General features: G+C 41.0%; 2 protein-coding genes across 3 annotated transcripts; one reads left to right on the forward strand and one right to left on the reverse strand.

Annotated features, from left to right (window-relative positions):
* Positions 1-2,737: 2,737 nt before the first annotated feature.
* On the forward strand, positions 2,738-9,037 carry LOC306793226 (macoilin; the record flags this gene model as incomplete). The annotated part of the gene is made up of 11 exons (XM_079290738.1): positions 2,738-2,829; positions 4,309-4,450; positions 4,572-4,698; positions 4,790-4,913; positions 5,262-5,440; positions 5,644-6,106; positions 6,183-6,341; positions 6,828-6,998; positions 7,626-7,752; positions 8,443-8,617; positions 8,847-9,037. Exons 1-11 carry the CDS (start codon positions 2,753-2,755, stop codon positions 9,035-9,037), a joined length of 1,935 nt encoding a protein of 644 aa, XP_079146864.1. The 5' UTR covers positions 2,738-2,752.
* A 3,370-nt stretch (positions 9,038-12,407) lies between these two features.
* Positions 12,408-19,596, reverse strand: nrbp1 (nuclear receptor binding protein 1). 2 transcript variants are annotated; one of them, XM_079290449.1, is made up of 18 exons: positions 19,063-19,596; positions 18,578-18,836; positions 18,369-18,491; positions 17,571-17,672; positions 17,380-17,469; positions 17,191-17,231; positions 16,859-16,953; positions 16,651-16,734; positions 16,376-16,434; positions 16,127-16,225; positions 15,910-16,042; positions 15,341-15,431; positions 15,175-15,225; positions 14,801-14,936; positions 14,537-14,590; positions 14,352-14,415; positions 14,094-14,149; positions 12,408-14,000 (listed from the first exon to the last, which is right to left on the reverse strand). In XM_079290449.1, exons 2-18 carry the CDS (start codon positions 18,806-18,808, stop codon positions 13,905-13,907), a joined length of 1,605 nt encoding a protein of 534 aa, XP_079146575.1. In that variant the 5' UTR covers positions 18,809-18,836; positions 19,063-19,596; the 3' UTR covers positions 12,408-13,904. The 2 variants fall into 2 exon arrangements, with proteins under 2 accessions (XP_079146575.1, XP_079146576.1); XM_079290450.1 differs by lacking the exon at positions 17,571-17,672.
* Between the last annotated feature and the right edge of the window lie 925 nt (positions 19,597-20,521).

Raw genomic sequence — 20,521 nt, forward strand, 5'->3', positions numbered from 1 at the left:
AGCATCAAATATTTAACGTATCAGAAATAGACACTCGCACTGGATATCAGCCCCAACAAGTCACGGATATGATCCGGGAACGCATTGTTTAACAACTACTCAGCGAGGTGTAAAAGGACAAATTAGTTGTGATCAATGCAGACCATCACGGTGTTTTTTCTTGCATCCACTTTAGTATTTCAATGAAGTGTTCAACCTTATGTGTATTGCAAGAGCACTTAGAGCAGGCCACCGTAGTCTCCTAACTCCGAAATACATTTAATATTACATCATGGAACGTGGTCTAGGATCCATTTAACCCATTCAAATTCATGGGTCCACATCTGTAATTGTATGCACTCAATCCACAGGTAAACATACCGGTAATTAAGTTATAATTAGATATTGATTTTTCCCAATTAAGTTTGTTCCCTTCAGATGTAAAATAAATATAATCCATATTCCTGGATATAACACTATTGTTTTATTGTATTTTTAACAGCATTGTCTCATATAACGTTCGAAATAGTAACGTTTGTTTATGTTATATTTGGACGCTTCCATTCACTAAGGACCAGTCTGATCATCGGCACAAGACCCACACATAATATATCTTCCTGTATTTCATTTGACTCATGCAGCTACATCAGAAAATTGCATAATAAGCTGCCACATGAAACTCGTCTATAAAACCTGCCATGACATTTTCTTCACGATGCAAGGACTTAATGTTTCTGCCATTAAAGACTGTAGATATGGTGGCCATTGAACTGTAAGTAATGTGATTTGTCTGGGTGTCAGTGTAGAGTTTAATGTCTCATGATGCTCTAAAATTATGTTTCCGATTATCTCATGCTCTGATAAGAATAAAAATGCTTGAAAGACATTCAAACTTACTCAGTATCGCAGTAGCTCTCACTTATCTATGTGCTTGTACAACAGTGTGGCTGAATTTTTTGTGAACTTCACTTTTACAACAAGTGGCGTTATAATAAACTTACAGCTGTTCTCTTTAGATTCACGAGGGCTGTAGTTTATGGAGCAGGTGTTGGCCCATTTCTGAGCTTCGCGTTCAACCTCGCTGTTCCAGCTCTGTTGGGAGCCGATGACAGATCTGCCTTTAGCACGTAGATCACTACAGTGATACACCAGAACATCTCCCAAGTGCTGCGTGCTTGCCCGGAAAATGATTTGATCTGTTACTAATATGCTGCACGAGGGAGCATGTGTAATATCAAATCAAGCACTAATAGGCTCAAGTGATAATCCATGCTCAGAATATTGATCAGTGAAGCACTTTATGCTTTTGAGATCATGAAATCATTTGAATGCATTATCAGGATTTGAGGTACTTTTTTTTAGGATAACGTAAAGAAATATATCATTTTCTAACAGAGTGGACATTTTTAACTTACAACTGATGCAGAGGTGCTTGGAACCGGAAGAGACTTGAAGGCGGACAGATGAGTGAAAGTGTACGCAGCCATAAGACAGGTGTCAGTTATATGTGTACAGGACCACACAGACGTGTGACAAATGAACACATGCGCAAGGGCATAGTTTTGTATTTTGTTTGGTTTCTTGTGCCTCATGTTTAGCCTGGACGTTGCATCATTCATTCTTTTTATTTTTCAGTTTGGATCAGGAGAAACACAATGGTGTCCCTCTATGTGCTGCACTGTATACAGATTGATGACAATAACTCCTCTCTTAACTGTACAATGTCCAACTTGCTCTCCAGACATTTCTCAATAAAGCTTTGAATGTTGAATTGAATCTTAAATTGATAAAATAATAATCTATGGTAATGACAATAAACAAAATCAAGTTTTTATTGCACAAACGTGTCTACTGTGTGATGAACATTTTTCCACAAGGTACTTCTATAATGTTTTTAGAAATCAAAATTATATTCATAGTGCACACATAGTGCAGATCTGGACGCCGGCCCTCGAGCCTCTGAATCTGCCGTTGTCTATGTTTGGGTCTATTCCCTGTTGCCACACTCACACATGCACATTATCTTGATGTCCAGTCGGACATGAAGTAGATGGATATGTCTGTCCTGGGAGAGGGATTCTTCCTCAGCTGCTCTTCCTGATGTGTCTTCCATTTTTACCTCAATAAAGCTTTTATTGTCGAGGGGAGTTTGTCCTTATCTGAATCACGAGTCTACGGAAAGAGGGTGTTGTACGCTGTACAGATTGTACGGTTCCTTGGGGGAAATTTATGATATTAGGCTCTATAAATACAATTGACTTGACTTGATACATATATATTGTATGTGATTCTCAATGTGGAGTCCAGGAGAAACCCTAATCTAAATTTAAAATAATCAAAGAACATGTTTAATCTAAAAAATGGTTTATTATTTAAAATACCGTAATCAGAATTTGTGTTTTATTGTTTAATTCATTATAAGGCTATGTGTTATTATTTTTAAATTATGTGTTTGTAAAGCTCCTCGCAATATTACTATTATTATTATTATTATTATCACCAGTACAATAGCATATAATATAAATAAAAACAAGTGTTGTTCTGCTCCCCTCCTGCGATGAACACTTGTAGGTGCAACATCCACTGGGCATGCGCAGAGCCGTTCGGGAGACTGTAGATGTTGCCAGACATCTTCATCACAGGTTTGAGCTGAACATCCTCCTTCACAACGAGGGATCTTCTTCATTTTCATCTTGTGCCCCCTTTTTCTATCTCCGCTGCCGCTGCCGCGGTGTGAAAACACAAACAGCACGGAGGGAGTAGAAGCCATAAGATGAAGAAACGTTATGTGGACGCGAACAGGCTACGGAAAATGAAAAAAATGAAAATAACGGAGAGGCTGTCTGAAAGGTAGCTAACGCGTCGCCTGGCGGAGGCTGCTTTTGTTGTGGTGCCTCGTCTTTGTGTGAAAATTCAGCCGTCGTCATCATGCTCACCTGTCTGCCTCCCTTCATCGCGTGCCTCACGTTTTTACATGCACCAGTCTGGGGCTGTAAATGCGCTTCATCGCGGGTTCAGCTGCGCAGACATGCGTGTAGAAAATGTGCGACTTTCTTCACCCGGATTATTGTTTCGGGAAAGGACAGAAATCAGCAGCCGTGCAAGTTAACGTCGGCCTGCTTGCTCCTCGGCGTGTGACATCTGCTTTTACGCAGACACAATTAGGCAGAATGACGCGCGTGCATTTGACGTATTGTGTTTTTATTCGCTGTATTTTCCCTTTTAGGCCAAAGGAAAGCTGCTGCTTTTGCACAGAAACAAAAGCAGAATTTAAAAGCGTCTAGACAAGAGTCCAGATAAGAAGAGATAAAAAAAAACACACTTGTTTTCATTGAATTTGTTACACATGAGCAATTCAGTAAATACAAACAGATAAGCTGTATATTTAAATACACACACTGCCTTCTTTTGTTTTCATGAATTTACAATAAAATATACAATTCTTGCTCCTTAATTGTGGTATACTTCTGTATTTGGTAAATAAATACGTTAAAAACGATTTAAAATGAAGTTCTTTGAATAGTTTAAGACGTGGTAGTCCTCCATATCTCACCCTCTTTACTCTTAAAGATGAACTCGCATATGTGTTGTATTTAAAATAGCAGTGAGATGAATTGAAATTGAAGATGTGCTCGTCCTCCCTCTTTGTCCCTCACTCTCTCCGATAAATTACAGCTTTTCTGTTGTTGCATATTTAGTATCATATTTAAGTGTAAACTACCTGTAAGTTGAATTCAAATTACATTCCACATCAGTAACATTAAATAGGGGACATTTAAAACTTCCATGTGCAATCCGATGCTGTGGTGCTCCCTCTCTCCTCCAGATGAAATATCGCCATGGTTACCAAACAAAGAAGGGCTGACGTGAGCAGAACAAAGGAGGAGAGCACGGCTCCCGTTTGGCTCCTGGTCGCCTGATGAAATGAACGAGGGAACAGTCATTGTTCTGTAGTGCCTCTACTTAAAAGGACGGACCGCGGTTTTTAAGATGCAGCTGCTTAATTATAGGTTCAGCAACATGTATCCCATTGGCCTTGTGTTGGCTTCTGTGTGTGTGTGTTTAATGTTTTGACTTCAGAGGCTTCTCTATAGCTCTCTTCATTTGCTAGAATCAGAGCCTAGAGTACAAATCACATTTACCCTGCCTGAATACACCCCCCTGCTGATGGTTTATGCATAATAACAACAGTACGGTGCTTGATTTACTATTATTATTCCTTTACTTGTTTGGGATTTGTTTTTCTTTGCTACAAAAAAAACCCCTTGATAAAATATTGAAGTGTAAAAAACAAAACAGTAATGGACTTCATCTGTCATCTATTTGCAGTGCATACACTTTCCTGAAGTTCATGATGATGTGGACGCTGGTGCTGCTGGCAGATTTCATGCTTGAATTCAGACTGGAGTACTTGTGGCCATGCTGGCTTTTCTTCGGGAGTGTGTACACCACGTTCCACTGCCATGGGCTGGTGAGAACCCTCCACTGTGTGATTTCATATTGTGTGCCAAGACGATCATAAGTCCACAGAATGAATCCAGTGCATTTTTTTTCCTGAAATTAATGTTTTGTGTTGTTGTTTTTTTTTGCAGGTTATTTGTGTTGTTTTTGTCTGTGCTGCCTTCACTCTGGACATCTTTTGTTTAATTTTTGTGCCTTTGCACTGGCTGTTCTTCGTGGCGAGCACTTATGTGTTATTCAATTACATATGGCATACAGGTGAGTGTGCGATTATTGTGTCCTACATGTGAAAAAACATACCAAACTCTGTTCCTGTAATAACAAAATGAAGCTTTGCGTTTGTCTGCAGAGAAAGGCATCTGTATATCGACGGTGTCCTTGTGGATTCTGCTCGTGTACACGGAGGCTTCACTCCGACTCAAAGACCTCAAAACCTCTCATGCCAACCTGTCTCATTTCTTCGCTGCACACTGGTATGTTGACTCAACACAAATCTTTCGGCCCTCAGAATAACTTTCTGATTTAAAATGTCTTACATAAAATTGAGATGCGATAAAAAAGCATCAGCATTAAACTTGTATTAATCCACCGTGTGATAGTATGACTTGGCCTAGATGTTTGTGAACCATTTATTAAAGGAGCAAATTCACTTTTATGCTACTAGCAGCTAGCTAATGACCTATAAAGTAACAAATGAAGGAAGTCAAAATGAGCAGAAATCTATAAACATACCAATCATCAATAATAGAATGTGTTTTCATCATTTTAATGTGGCACACATATTCTAACTGTGTCTTTCCCCCCTTTGTTTTCAAACTCAGCATTGGATATCCTGTAGTGTATTTGGGCTTTGATGCCACCTGCTACTTCACCAACATCTTCAAGCTGCGCATACAGAAAGCTGTGCAGAGTGAGAACGACTTCCACATGCACCTCCTGCAGCATTCGCTCCCTCCGGGCCTGCAGGTTTACCCCAAGGACGGCACAGATGGCAGCAGCGGTGAGTCATCTGCACCATCTATTGACACACACTTGTATCTAATTCATGAGATCAGAGGTTCTCGGCACTCTTTTGTTTGTTTGATCGCTCAAAGTCCGAAACGGTTCCATTCCAAACTAACAGCAGGAAAGACCTGCCAGAAACAATTATGCATTACATAATGTTAATTTATTATCAGGTTGTTTCTACCTGTATACCTGCAGGCTCAAAATGGAAGATAAAGCCTGAGTCGACTCAGTACCAGTGTCAGAACGGCACTGTAGTGGCCCATGATGAGGTGCACACTGTGGACTGCCTCCAGATCCGCAGCGAGGAGAGAGCGACGGAGAATGGAACACCGGAGATGAGGTCAGCTGAATCAAACCGGCGGCCGTTATCATCCAAACCTGGTGAGTCCAGAGATCTGCTCCACTGTGGGGCAGGAGGACCAGAATCCTCCACAACCCCCGAAAATCTACCTCAAGATGAGCAAGGCAGCAAAGCCACAAGGGCGGCTAAAGGCTCCTCGCCAAAAGCCCGCAGAAGCAGCACAAACACCCCTTCACCCCCGGCGAGGAGGACGGAGAAGAAGCAGAGATCCAGCTCGAAAACATTCTGCCTCAACCAAGACACAACAGAGAAGAGTGCCGCGGCAGCTCAGAATCACCACGCTGAGCAGATGACCAAGTATGCCACCATTAACGTCCTTCAGCTAGAAACTAGGCATGTGTAGGTGAATTTAAAGCCTGTAATTTCCTTTCAGGCTGGAGCAGGAGCTGAGGAGGCTGAGGGGCGAGCTGCAGGTGAGCCGGCAGAGCGAGCAGGAGCTGCGAAGTCACATCTGCAACTTGACGAACAGCGAGAGGAGCCTGAGACCAGAGGTTTCCCTGCTCAGACAGTCTAACATGCTACTCCAGAGCAAGTGAGTCATCCTCCAGATCCGCTGCTGAAAGCTTGTCTCTGGCTCCTTCTGTGGGCCGTCGTCCACATTACATCCGTCTATAAATACAAAGCAAGACGGGGATGATTGCGTGCAGAACTGCCGCCAGGACTACGGCTATCTGTGTGAACGCAAACCATGTGTGGGCTGATGATGGATGGATCTCTTCTTGAGAATTAATATCATATGAAGTCGTATTTCATGTTGAGGGATTGTGGCTCATACTTCACGTCTGTGTTTTGGGGCTACCAATGCACAATCATGCTTGATCGTGGTATTTCATTTCCTGTGTCGTTAATGCATTTCTCTTCTAATGAGACATGCTCCAGCTTTTAAAGCAAGGTGCTCCCCAGCAACTACAAGGATTCTGTCCGTTGCGGAGACACTGTGAAGTTAATCTCAAACCACTCCTGGATGTGGTCCTATTTCTGGCGTTGTGTAAAGTGAGATTATTGCTTTTTCATTCAGGATTCTGTGTCTGACTAAAACCAAGCAGAGGGACAAACAGAGCAGTGCGATGCTGGAGAAGAAGACCAGAGCAGAGACGGAGGCCAGGCTCTCTGTGGAGAAACAGTTGGCTGAGCTTCAGGCTCAGAAACTGGAGGAAGCCGCCATGATGGCTCGGAGTCTAACAAACAGGTAAATCACAGCTAGCGCACCTTTAGAATTCCTCGTTATTGAAGTGGCTTTCTGCCCTGGGGAAGTAAAGCTGGATCTGCATTAGTATGATTATATACAGCTGTGAGTGTATGGCCAAACATTTGCAGAAATACTTTGAGTTATTATTATTTGCTTTCTTGCCAAGAGGGTGTTTTCAGTACTCTTTGTGCTAAGCTTAGCTCATTTTAACTGTCGTCTTATTTTGAAAGTACAGATATGACATACAATACAATTACTAGTTACTCGTACCAATAGGATTTCTCCCTTTTATCTGTAACTGTAACATAGTACAGTAACCTTTTTCTTTGTATCCTAATGACATGACGCCGTTCCATGTAAACAGTTACCCCCCCCCCCCCCCCCCCCCCGGGTATCAATTGTCTCATCCAAGTCTTGGCAAGAAAGTGAATAAGCGTATTTTTTAATGCACGCATTACATTTACTTTGCATTTTATGTAACCATCTACATTACATGTGTGTAACATAAACAACAACAACAATGCAAATGAAATGTCATGTTTCTTTCTGTGTGAACTGGTCTTCATGTCCAGTAAAAAACCCTCTCCTGCTGCTCAAAACTCTTATTCTCTCCATCTCCTACACCAGGCAGGAACACTGTGAAACCCAAATGTTAAGGAAGAGAGTTAAAGATCTAGAGACAGAGTACAAACAACTACAGCTGGAGTGTCAAGTGAAAGAGAGTCGTGTGGTAGAGCTAGAGAGTGATGTTGAGGTATCTTTTTACACTATTTGGGAATGAGCTTGTGAGTTTAAATGTCTGTGGTCCAGTACTTGGTTGTCCTCAGTTTGGTCATGTAGTTGTTTTGCTGTTTGAGTTCTAATTTTTTTTTTGTCTGTAATTCTTTGTGTTCGTAAAAAAAGAAAAATCGATTAGAAAACCGAATTGTTCATCGGGACCATTTTTGTTTTTGGCCTGCAGTCGACATATTGCACTTTGTCATCATAACCGTATGCGGTAATATTGTATGGTTGTGTTGTTGTCTTTACATCAGGTGTGTACATTGTTGTAATGTTTGGTAATTGATTTGATGTGCACACTCTCCATGAAGCATGCTGAAAACAAAAGCCCGGTCTTTCATAAAAACATTGCACTGCTTTAAGAAGGTTTCAAAGTACAGGTCACCTCCTTCAAAAAGATGTTTACGGTCAATGTTAACGCAGAAACAATCATCCCTCAGCGTACGTAATGTCTAATCAAATGTGCAGCTTTCGTGTTTTTTGAATGGCTGGCCAATTCATCATGGAAATGATTTTCTCTCTGCGCTGCATTGGTTTCTTAAGTCGATGAGCCTGAACTCGTCTTTATGAAATAAAAAAACAACACTTAAGAAACCAAAGCACGTAATCCCTCAGGTGGCACATTTTACACGTCTTCTTACTGTCAATGTGTTTCTGGACTCAGGCTCTGGGAAAGTACCGCTGTGTGGAGAAAGAGACAGACATGCTGCTGTCCACTCTGTCGGCCATGCAGGAGAAGGCTCAACATCTGGAGTACAACCTGAGCGCAGAGACTCGCATCAAACTGGACCTGTTCTCCGCTCTGGGAGACGCCCGCCGGCAGCTGGAAATCGCTCAAGGTTCCCACTCTTCTTCTTCGTGTGTTTTGTGTCCTTGTGCAACTTCATTTTAAATCTGTGTGTATTCTCAGCGCCTGTGTTGTGTGACCCTGTGCGCAATGTTTTTTAATACTTAAATGAAAAGAATAACCCCTAAGAATCCAGCTTTTCATACATGATTGGTTAAATGATGGTTTGCCACATCCTGCAGTCTCCACACACTCATGGATTACCTTTGTTTGTCCGGCAGATAAAGTGATGAGGCAGGACCGGGAGATCAAGGAGATGAAGCAGAAGATTGCGGAGGTAATGGCCGTCAGTCCCGCAGTGTCCTACATGGCTCCTCGGCCTCCGGTGCCGCAGTATCTCACCAAGTTACTCAGCTCTGAGCGCTACATGCTGAATCCACGAGCACTGATGTACCAGTGTCTGAAGAAATAAAGGATGTCGTCGCCTTTTCTTTCCGATCCTCAGACCCCTCTGTCATGAAACATTAGGGAAATGGATCTTTATTACAGAGCTAATTGACACCATGAGGTCATCTACTTCCAGCCGTGAGTGGAACCAGAATGAGCCACCACAAGTTGAATGCCTTTCGCTGCACTGATGGTGCTGACTTTTACATTGGGTTGAAGCGTTTCACTCCAAAATAAGAAATCTGATATGCAGAGCTGCGGCTTAAGATGCAGCATGAACCATCAAGTTGGGATGCAACAGAGAGAGAAAAGCACAACATTTCTTCAAATTCACAACCGAAAGATTTGTCGAAATGGACGATTTCTGGATATGTTTAGAATGTACCAGCGGATGAGTCACGCGACCCTGCAGACCCACTAAATTACCCACCGTAAAAGGCCGATTAACTCTGTACAATATGTCGTCATGGCATGACAGTAGAACGTCACACGTTGTTTATGTTGCTGTCAAAAGTATTATACTGACAAAGTTTAAAGAATTTAGGGACTATAACAACCTTTGTTTTAATTACACAGAATCATTTTGATCTGCAGGGATATTGACAACAATATTTAAAATAACATGGTGTCATTTTTTTATCTTTTGTATCCCTTTGAGTCAAATGATTTTTGGTATATATTAGAACAAAATGATCTCACAAGTATGGAAAACCATTTCTGGCAATGTGGTGAAAAAAGAAAGATCCTGTAAGTCATTATAATAAGAAACTCTCAAAATAAGTAGTAAGTATCTCAAAATGACGACGTAGCAGTGACACTGCCAATGGACAAGTTAAAGATAACTTTCACTCAGAACTTCTTTCAAGTTTTCTATTTTGTAAAAGAGAATTGCTTTTAATACATTATTTAAAAAGAGATTCAATTCAGAACACGATTCGAATTAAATCATGTTTAAAATACAACTAAATGTTTCGAGAGCAGCAACAGTAAAGTCACGATGTAAACTCCATAATATCTCACTGGAAACAATCTGAAATGAATAATAATCCCAACATCCGATACTGGTTGAAGTTCAGAGCGACTGACTGAAGAAACACCAACGCGTTCAAAAGAACCGATAACATAGAAGCTTATCAATACTCCAGTCTTTAATAATGTAGCACTGGTGCCCATTCCGGGTTTTGTTACCCATCCCTACACAATAATCCTGTTGTGAAAATCTGATATTGTGACAGCCCGAGTCATGATTTACAGGGTCTTTTTTTTTCCGGCTACGTTTTTGTATTTGTATTCTCTGTTACTGGCGGGAATGGGCTTCCATAAATAAACCTTTTTCCCAGCCAGACAGTTTGACTTGTCATAAGCCCACAACAATGTCAATACCTGTGCTCTTCGTACCGTGACAAGTCAAAATGTCTTTCGTGAAAAAAACACCCTTAAATTGTTAAGATATCATGTTTATCATGCTGCGACAGATTTAGGTAAAACTGCACTGTTCAAAACGACTCAATATGAATATGGAGAGATGATAAATGATAATATTGAATTCACCCCAAAACCTAGTTTTGATAGTATTTGATAAAATACAAATATAAGGTCCAAACAATATTCTATTTACAAACATAAAATATCAAAACAAATATAAATATTAACTGACATCAACAAATGCTGAATATTTAAGGAAAGTCTGTGCCTGTAAATAATGGATTATAATGATTATTTGAATTGTGCTGAAATGAGCTTCGTGGCAGCGGTCCGGTATTGAGAGCAAGGTGCAGCGATGTTTAATTGCTGGAGACAGACGATGCGGTAAAAGAAGCTCACGCTCAGCAGCAACTATCACTCTTTGTTTCAACTGACCTCTGCAAAAGAGAGAAAGTGTGACGAAAATTAATGTTTGCCAGAATTAGACTCGGAAACGAGTTGAAGGGGAGTTGTGAATAACAAGGAACGGTGTTGACCAAACATGGTTCGTGAGTTTAATTACTGTGCCTAATATACATTACTTTCAAACTGGGGAGTAAAACACAAATTTAATGTGAAAAGTAATGTGTTTGAATTGAAGTGCTATGTACTGTTTTTGTAGATTGATTTTTTGTTTTTACTCACACTGTACAGAATTGAAAAAGACCCACGCAGCGGAAAAACACTCATGAACTGGATGTCGCCATTTTGGTAGCTTTTTATTTAGAGCGTGTTTCTAGGGTGTTTTATATCAAAAATATTTTTTAGTCTTGCTGTACCTTTATTATACTGCTGTAATTTTGTACGGCAATGTGTTTGTCAGCATGAAATGTGTTTTATTCAACTGTTATTCGAGCACACATTGTGACTTTACGTACGTACAGGAATTTACTTGTACAAGGGCTACAGTTTCTTAAAACTTTGAACAAACAACGAAGTCAAACAGTGATGCTCGGAGGGCAGAGCTCATGCTCCTGATCCTCCAGGATGGGTTTTTTTCTATAAATAATTTCAACGATTGAATTTTGTCTCAATTGGTTTCTGTGTACATTATTTTACTTTTAGAATGTGAGTTACAACTTGATACACCACATTTTACTTTCAAATGTAATTTCCTACAAATAGTATATTTTTTCAACAAGCTATATGATGACTTTTTCTCAACATGGACTTTTTCATTACTTATTTTGACATCATGTACTATGACTTCTTAATGATTTTTTTAGACATATACGATGACTTAAAAAAAATATTCAACATATTACACTTACTTTTAGGACTTTTTTTGACATACGATCACTTTTTTCAACAGGCTATGCTATGACTTTTTAGACCTACTATACTGACTTTTTTAAAGCCTTTTATTGACATACTATATTGTAACCATTTTATGGCACACTGTACAATGCCATTTTTTATTCACTTAAATTCATATTACTTTTATTGGCATGCTATACTACTTTTTTTGACTGTGCTATGATTCGTTTCGACACGACACGTGACTTTTTAATAACTTGTTTCAACATACTATACAATTACTTTTTTCGACAAGCTATACTTTGACTTTTTAAAACGTTTGTCAACATACTCTACTTTGACCTTGTTTGACGTACGATACCAGGACTTATGACTTTTGTCAACATTGGAAATAATTCATTTTTTCAACATGCTATGCTATGACTTTTATTGACATGCTATACTAGATTTGTATGACTTTTTAAACATGCCGTTATTGGGCTTTTGATTTTTTTTCCGACATATGACACCAGAACTTTATAAAGAATTTTTCGACATGCTATTATTGGCCTTTTCAATTCGTTTACGTAGGATAGTATCCGACTTTTGCCGACATCAGAAATAAGACATTCTTCTCCAGTCTTTATCTTCTTCCACTTTCCTTGATCATGAAAATTGACACCAAACTAAAAAGCTGAAGTGTAAATATTTATTTCAGGAAGTGAAAAAGAAGGTAAATGCGTCGCAGAAACAGAGCACTGGTTCCAGCCTACAGTGTACAAGATGGTTACAAGCATGCCAGGCAGTTCCACACTTGTATCTCGAAGCATCTACAGACCTGTCAAAAAAGTAGTGTCACAGCATAGAGCAGACTCGATCGCCGACATTTTGAACGATGCCATATCCAATTTATCTAAGTAAAGCAGCCAGAGGCCACAGGACATTTCCAAAAAGGATATAAAAGTGTACAGCAGTGCAAACTAACAGAGTTCCCCAAACAGGTAACACAGAAGGGGGACATGAGCCGATATCTATATGGCGGGGGCAAAGCGTTAGCTCTGGTGTCACGTAGAATACCTCATCATGATTACATAACTCCATCACCATCGATGTGACAATGAGACGGGAACAAACTCCAGAAGCGAGCTTGTTGCACGCATCGGTTTCCTTTGAGGCACAGAAAAGCATACATGCATTCACTGAACCTCTTGAGAACCAGATCATGTGCTGAAACGCAAAACCATCTGCACATGAATCTAACCAACCTCTCCTGTGTGAAACATCCCCAAAAGACAACTTATTATGAATCTAGACCTAATCAATGACACAGACGCTACAGTCGTAGTTGGACCAGTCAAGTGATGACTTCCTCTTCTCGTAGCAAAATAACGATTCAAAGAAAAGATAGCAAATTAAAGCATACATTCAAACACCCACCGGCATTAGTGCTGGAAGTGAATGACAAGAAAAATACACAAATAAATACTTAGATTTCTATATATTTTAGCTAAAGCTCTTCAAATTGTGTCGCAGCTGCAGATTACATGACTTCTTTGTATAATTACAGGATTTTGAAGGAAAAGTGACGTCGCATCCGTCGCATTAACCAGCTCGATGCATTCGAGAGTCTTCGAGAACCGATAGAAGGTCGGAAGTTTCCTCAGTCGCTGCTGAAGAGAACGTTTAAAAGGACCAGACAACAAGACTTTACCTCACGACACCATAATACATACACTTCAGTATGCCGGGACAAAGATTATTGTTTTCTATACAGACAACTATTGAACAGTTTGAAGTAAAAATATTTAAAATACAGTTTTAATACTGACTTAAGGGAAACACTGCTGTCATCAAGTCTAATGGAGCTTTCTTCACTCAAAGAAATAAGTGGCAGAAAAGTGAAAACATTTGTATTTTCCTGTAAGTTGCAACTTGTATTTCTTCTTTTAAAAGAGAAGCAGATGGCTGTATTGGGTGGGAGGAGGAAAAAAAAAAAAAAAAGAAGATTGACAGCGACAACCACTCAGTGGCAGTTTTTCCCACCAGGAGATACGACAGGCTGCAGGATGTGCAAGCAGACCAAAGGCTTCCTCCTCTGTCCTCACAAAGCTGTCCTGCAACACAGAGGCGGAGCAGAAAGCTAGTCCTGTTGTGGAGCACGAGGGCCGACAGAAGGCCCAGAGAGTCCTCCGCTACGAGGAGACAGTCACCGGATTGAGGGAACCGTTCCGGCTGTAGAACTTTGAAAAGGCCTCTTCAAGGACGGACGCGAGTCGTGGCTGATCGCCCTGAAAATGTGGAGACGGTGAGGTTAAACGTACGTCTCGGAGGTTGTGGTGACTCATCGGTTCGGCAGCGTAATGATGATGAACTCCACTTACCTCACTGATGAATCCCAGCTGAACAAGCTCCACAGCCAGCTCCTGCACGTTCTCATCTGAACACAAGTACTCATGTGATTAAAGGTGCAGTGCGGAAGTTTGACCATTAGTGTTCCATTTGTTTTTCTCTGTTTATGTGCATTTGTTGCATGTTATTCTTCATCTCTGTCTCCAACTAAAGACTGGTGATTATAACAGAGAGTGAGAGTATTGGGTAATAGAATGTAAATGAATGTGTGCACATCGCAAGATACTCACTTGGTAACAAATCACAGCTTAAGTGCCTGTTCAGTTTATCCTCAAGTTTCAACAACAAGGTCAGCTGGAAGGAGAAGAAGTTAAGGTATATTATTCTACGGTCTAGAACAACAGAGAGCACTTTCATGTATGAAATAGTTACTGAAAGCAGAAGCAGTTCATCACTGATCAGACTTGAAGCTTACATGATGCTTGGTTCCCTCATCAACAGGCTCAATATTGCACTGCATCTGAAGGACCTGTGAAGGAAGAGTGCTTAATATATTTGACACACTGACGCTCAGAATATGGACAGAAAATGATGAGGCGCAACACACATGAAGAACTAAATGCAAATCCCCAAACCTATGATTAAATGATCAAAACAGTTGATAGTTGCAACCCAAGCAAACAGTTTTTGAAGTAATATAAAATCTTATGTTTGAGCCCATCTGCATGTCACTTCTTACCTTCCTGGTCTCGAGTTCTGCAGGTTCGGGAGTCGGGCTTTTCACCGAGGGCGGCACTATGGGCGACTTCACGGTCTCCTGCTGCGGTTGTTGTGGAGAGGGAACGCCAAACGCAGTCAGAGGATAGATCCCATTCCTATTAGGCCAACGGAGAAGAGACGACGCCTTCAAGATGATTGCAAATTATTTCATGATGTGCAGTCTATGAAGGCTTTGCTGACCATACATGTGTATTATAATGTACACACGAGGCTCTACTTCAGGCTTTGCTCTTATTCAACTGCAATAATACGACAACAATTTCTCATTCTTGTCCTCTGTCTGTTGTTGCATCATCTCACTTGTAGATCGAGGCATCCGAGCCAGAATCTTACCTCACATCTTCCAGGAACTTGTCCAGCTCAAGGGCAGGAAACTGAGACAGCCTGAAGGAGAAGAACAAACATCATTACTTACGCTGAATATTCAGCCAATCAGGACCTAGTGTGGCGAAATCTTTATTTCATTAAAAAGCAGTTTTGTGGTTTTACTCAGACTTACTTCATCTGAACTCCGTCCTTGACCTCAACAATCACCAAGTTGGGGTCCATGTTCTTTGTCATCTCTTCTAAAGCATTTTCTGGAATCATATCTACAGACAAACAGAGAAGACCAATCAGATACGAGCGTCCACCCATGATGTTAGTTTTTCCATTTAATAAATCGAGAATTTCCGCAGTGGGTTAAATTATTTGCATCACGGCTTCACTTACAACAGCTCTAAGCAGCTTATAATATATCATTAAAACTTCTAAAGCAAAGACTTTTTTTAATCAAAGCAAATATTCAATTAAAAATACAATCATTTATTTTCCTAATAATTTGAATTGTGTATTTTTGATATGGGCATTTCAAGCATAACGTACTCTTTGATAATCACTGGGAACCATTCGATGGTTTTTACGAGTTTTATTCTATTTCAACAACTCAACGTTCCAACCACACATTGGTTGTAGCAATATGGACGGTGAAGACGTGGCAAAAGAGTCACACCCACAAAACATGGACGGGTTCCGTATTTCAACGTGGGAAGCTCATACTGATAAAACGCTGTGTGCACTTTGACTCACGTTGGTGGCTGACGATGCAGTGTGCAGCCAGCAGCTTGAGTAAGGGCACCTCAAACAAGGCCTGGTGAAACAGCAGCTCCTTCGCCGTGGGCCGCTTACTGGGGTCGACCTCCAGACACTTCTGGATGAATTCCTGAGAAAGCACGAGGTAAAGAAACTTAAGGTTATGGATTTCTCTTCCAGACTTGCAAAGCTTGCGTCTCCCTCACTCACTAACCCGTTGCAGTGGGTCCTCTAGGAACTGGATGGCACTGTTTATGGCTTCTTGTGACACATAAGATGAATCTCCATTACTCTGGATTTCCAACACAGCCATCTGAGGAAGAGATCGGACAAAGTAGGGTGTTGATTGGAAGGGATTCATATTTATAATACAGCACAATACCAATCAAGCACATCTCCCACAAAATAATGAGCAGTTATGTTTGTCACGAACTGCTCAGAGCAGAACAAGGTAACCTCTCACCTCTAAGGCGCACATTCCAAAGGAATAGATATCCACCGCTGTGGTAACACTGGCAACAGCTGAAAGCAGAGATAAGCTGATCAATATCCAGAAACGCTGACGCGCATCACAATGATATGACACAAATTACAGGATCTTTTTAAAATGATGATGATGACGAGTGAGTGAGAGGAGAGATAGACAAGAGAGAGAGACAGAGACAAGAGAGAGGAGACAGACAGACAGAAACAGGGATGAGAGAGAGAACCTTTAATGATAAAATCACGAGATCGTACCTCCATATTCTGGAGCAAAGAAATGAAGGCTCTTCTGCTCTTCCCTGCAGGTTTTCACATGGTTATTGATGGTGTCTGGAGCAACTGAAATAGAGTGGAAAAGCCTTAATAATAACAAAGTTAATATAAAAATGAACATGCTAAAAATGTGTGAAAAGAGGGACATAACAGTGGCTTTCCACTGTCCGGATCTTTAAATGAGGTCTACCTGAGCCGATCTTGATGAGGCCGTTGTGCTGGATGAAGATGGTGTCACAGGTTAAGTTGCCGTGAATGATGGGAGGTTGACATGAGTGCAGGTAGCTGGAGACAAGAGAACGAGGGTAAAGTCAATACAAACATCCGCTACCACACCACAGAACAACTAACTTTGTCGTTTGCATTTGGTGAATTCTAAAATGTACAAATCACTTCCAAAACAAATATGATTTGATTGCCAGCAACAGCTTTACATTTGGACTCTTGAGTTGTGCCAAAGCCCGACGCGACAATTTACTCTTTAAAGCTAAGTAGCTCACAGAGAGTTGTTGTGCTACTTACCTAAGAGCAGAGAGTATTTGTGTACACCAGCGCTTCCAGGCCTGTCAGAGAAAAAAGGTAAATACAAAAAAAATGTAACACAGCAGTTTGAAGTTACATTTTTTTATCTACCGTTCTTGACTTGTCAGTGTTATTTCGTAGTAACTTCCTTTTAAAGTAATCTGATGAGTTACAGCAGCGCTTTCACACCTTTTCATTCATGGTCTTGTGGTTTTTCTTCGTCTTTTTCAAAAACTGTTTGAGACTTCCTGAGGACATGTACTCCGTGATGAATATGACCTGCAGACAAAACAAATGCAAACGGATCAACATAGAAGCCATTACACTCTACGCTTTCTACACAATTTGATAAAAACAGCTATTTTTTAACAATCTCCCACCCTCGCTCTAATCTCCTTCACATCCGCCCAGTACTTGTGGAACTTCACAATGTTTAAATGCTCCAGCTGGATCAGATTGTCAAAAACCGCTTTGACTTTTTCCTGCGGAAAAAACAGACAACATTCAATTCACGTTTAAATGCATACATAATGTAAATATGTTAACAGTAGCATACAACTGAACTGTGCCTTTTCCATCCATGTCGGGCTTCTATTGGTCAGCAGGTCAGACAGACGGCCTTTTAAGTGCACGGTACAATGCTAATTCCACAGCTGTAAATGTCTATAAATAGCACCTCTGGGCCTGGTTCTTTACTCCATACAGACCATGATGAGCTTTTTAATTTGGAACTAAATACATTTTAAAAGCTCCATGAAACTGAGAACACAGTCTTCTTTCAGTCATATGCAGATTAATCTGAACAGTTTGCACTAACTGGTCGCTAACGAGCCTTGCTCAAGCGCACTCAGTAGCTATCTAACACAGAAATACTTTCCCATGATTTAAATTGAAAAGAAAGCAACATACTGTATATGATGCCATTTTTGCAACAAAGATTAGAATGGGAAAATAGAAACTTAAAATACCAAAAAAATTGCAAAAGCTGGAGCCTTAAATCTGACTTCTTCTGGTCTGCTTAAGCACTCTCCTTCAAATGTATACAACTTGTTTCTGCAACTACTCAGGTACAGTATGTACTTTGCTACGGTGCTGGTAGCAACATGTCTGACCACTTACCTAAGGACCTTAAAGCTAAAGGGGGGAACTTAGCTCCATCAACCTAGCGTTGCACCTACCTCCTGTAGTTTGAAAATCTTCCTTTCTGAGAACATGACCTCATTCCACACCACCTCAACTCCTTCTTCGGTGTCCATGGCCAAGTAAGCATTATCGATCCCAGGGACGTTGCGCTGATTCACCTTCAGGAAGACAACAAAAACAATGCATCAGGCTTTAATTATACATTAGCGAGGGTAAACTTGACCCCTCTAGACATATCCTGTACCTCTTCTCTGCGTTTCTGCCAGCGTCCACACGGGCTTTCCTCCAAAATCTCCGACTCATCCTCACTCTCCTCTTCCTCATCCTCTGTGGCAGCAGTAGCTGGAGGCTGGGTCACCATGGAGACAGGGGGGGACACGGACGACACGGTTTGACCCGTGGGTGCAGCAGCGATGGACTCTGTCTTCACTTCCTGGATTGTGTCTGAGGCCTGCTTGTTCTCTCCCTGAGACATCTTCTTGGTTGTCAGGCCCAACAGCCAGCTGCCAAAACACAATATCATCATGGTTCACATCGCTGCCTGTTGAGGGTATACAATACACAACGTGCTACTTAAACTAGCTTGACAACAATGGTATGAACTTGGGGTGTATAGCTGGCTAACACGGTTGCAGACGTTGACACTTTGCAAAAGTTAACGTTAGCTTCACTTCATTGGCTACAGGAAAGGCCATAACAAACATGAGTAGAAGTAACACATAACGTTACGTTTTAGACACGGGAGATGTGACGATGCCAGCTCCAGTGTAGCAGACTCCCCACCGTAGAAGACCAGTCCCAGCTCCGTGTTGTGTTAGCTTTGTTAGCTGAAAATCATCAGTTTCTCAGCCGAGTTGCAGCTAGCTCTGTGACGCTGCTAGCTCCTTAGCTTAAGGTGCGTAGTTAACTTAATGTAACACCGTCCACAGTCGTTGCTTCCTTCACTTCGACGTTGCTCGATGTCGTATTTAGGCAGCCAGCTAACTAGCTGGCTCGTTTAGCTGCTAGCTAGCGACGATTTTCGCAGCTTCTCAAGACTCCAGCTAATGTGTGCTCTGAAAATTAGCCACCGCTAATGTGAGAGTAACGTTTAAACTACACACTATTACACGAACAGCGCCGGGTCCTCGACGCGTTCACCGGATAACAACATCATAACAGCTCACAGGTACTTGACAGAAGAAACAAAGAGAGGTTAATGATATCATTAACTTTGTGTCCTCGAACCACAACGGCTGGATGACTTAAAGGCTAGCTTGACATTTAGCCAAATATGATGGCGACAACTGGCAGATGCACACCACTATGAGCTCTGTGAGCCAAGTAGGGTTGCCAAGTACAGTTTGTCCCATCCCCCTTCTGCAATGTTCGAATCACTGCAGCCACTTTGTTCCCTCCGTGATGCAACTGGAATGTAACAACTGTGGTTGTTTGGCATTATTAACATCTTAAATAAAGGCCAATTTACGTGTCTCACTTTACAGAAATACTTCTGCCTGAAGTTAAGCAGGATGAAATCAAGTATCTGTAAATCAAAGGCCTCGGACCTCCAGGGGCCCCAGGTTCCCTGTGTGTCAGTTTTTCTTCTTTCTTTTTGTAAACTTGACGAATTATACATTTGTTAGGACATTTGCAAGTACAACAAGGTATATACTGTATTCATTAAAGATCCGGTTTTAACACAGTTCATATTTCATTGAACAAAATAATCTCACCAAAAGGTCAATTTAGCTTTTCCTGAGCTTTTCATCTCCATCACAGAATTGTAGATTTTCTTTCTGAGCACTCTAAGGACTTATTGTCCAAGTTGGCTCAAAGGTTGTTCTTTTCTTGTACCTTTCCTCTCAACATAATTATTGTGTTTTGAATTGTGTAAACCGGGGACATACCATGTTGTTAACACAGACAACCTGGAGTCAGGAATGCTGGTTATTCTTTCGGTCTTTTGAGATATAATGAAGCTGCTGTGCACATTGTAATGTAATGGGAACGTGACGGTGACGGGGTACTTGTAGGATGCAGTGGTCAGTCGGGGCACAAGAATACATTGTTGCCCGAAATATCCATAGTAATCAAATCAAAAAGATTGGATAGAGACTGAGCTTACCAACTCATAACTTTGATTTAAGAAGTCATACATTTGACTTATTGTCTCATTATTTTTGATTTACCGTGAGCATTACTTTGT

Source organism: Melanostigma gelatinosum (assembly GCF_949748355.1).
Source record: "Melanostigma gelatinosum genome assembly, chromosome: 19".
NCBI lineage: Eukaryota > Metazoa > Chordata > Actinopteri > Perciformes > Zoarcidae > Melanostigma > Melanostigma gelatinosum.

Excerpts from the sequence above, each read along its gene's own strand:
- nrbp1 (XM_079290449.1), bottom strand. The coding sequence starts at position 18,808 with ATGTCTCAGGGAGAGAACAAGCAGGCCTCAGACACAATCCAGGAAGTG. Across the intron at positions 17,673-18,368 it reads AGATTTTCAAACTACAGGAG|GAAAAAGTCAAAGCGGTTTT; the intron begins GTAGGTGCAACG and ends TTTTTTCCGCAG. Across the intron at positions 16,226-16,375 it reads TTGGAATGTGCGCCTTAGAG|ATGGCTGTGTTGGAAATCCA; the intron begins GTGAGAGGTTAC and ends TCTCTTCCTCAG.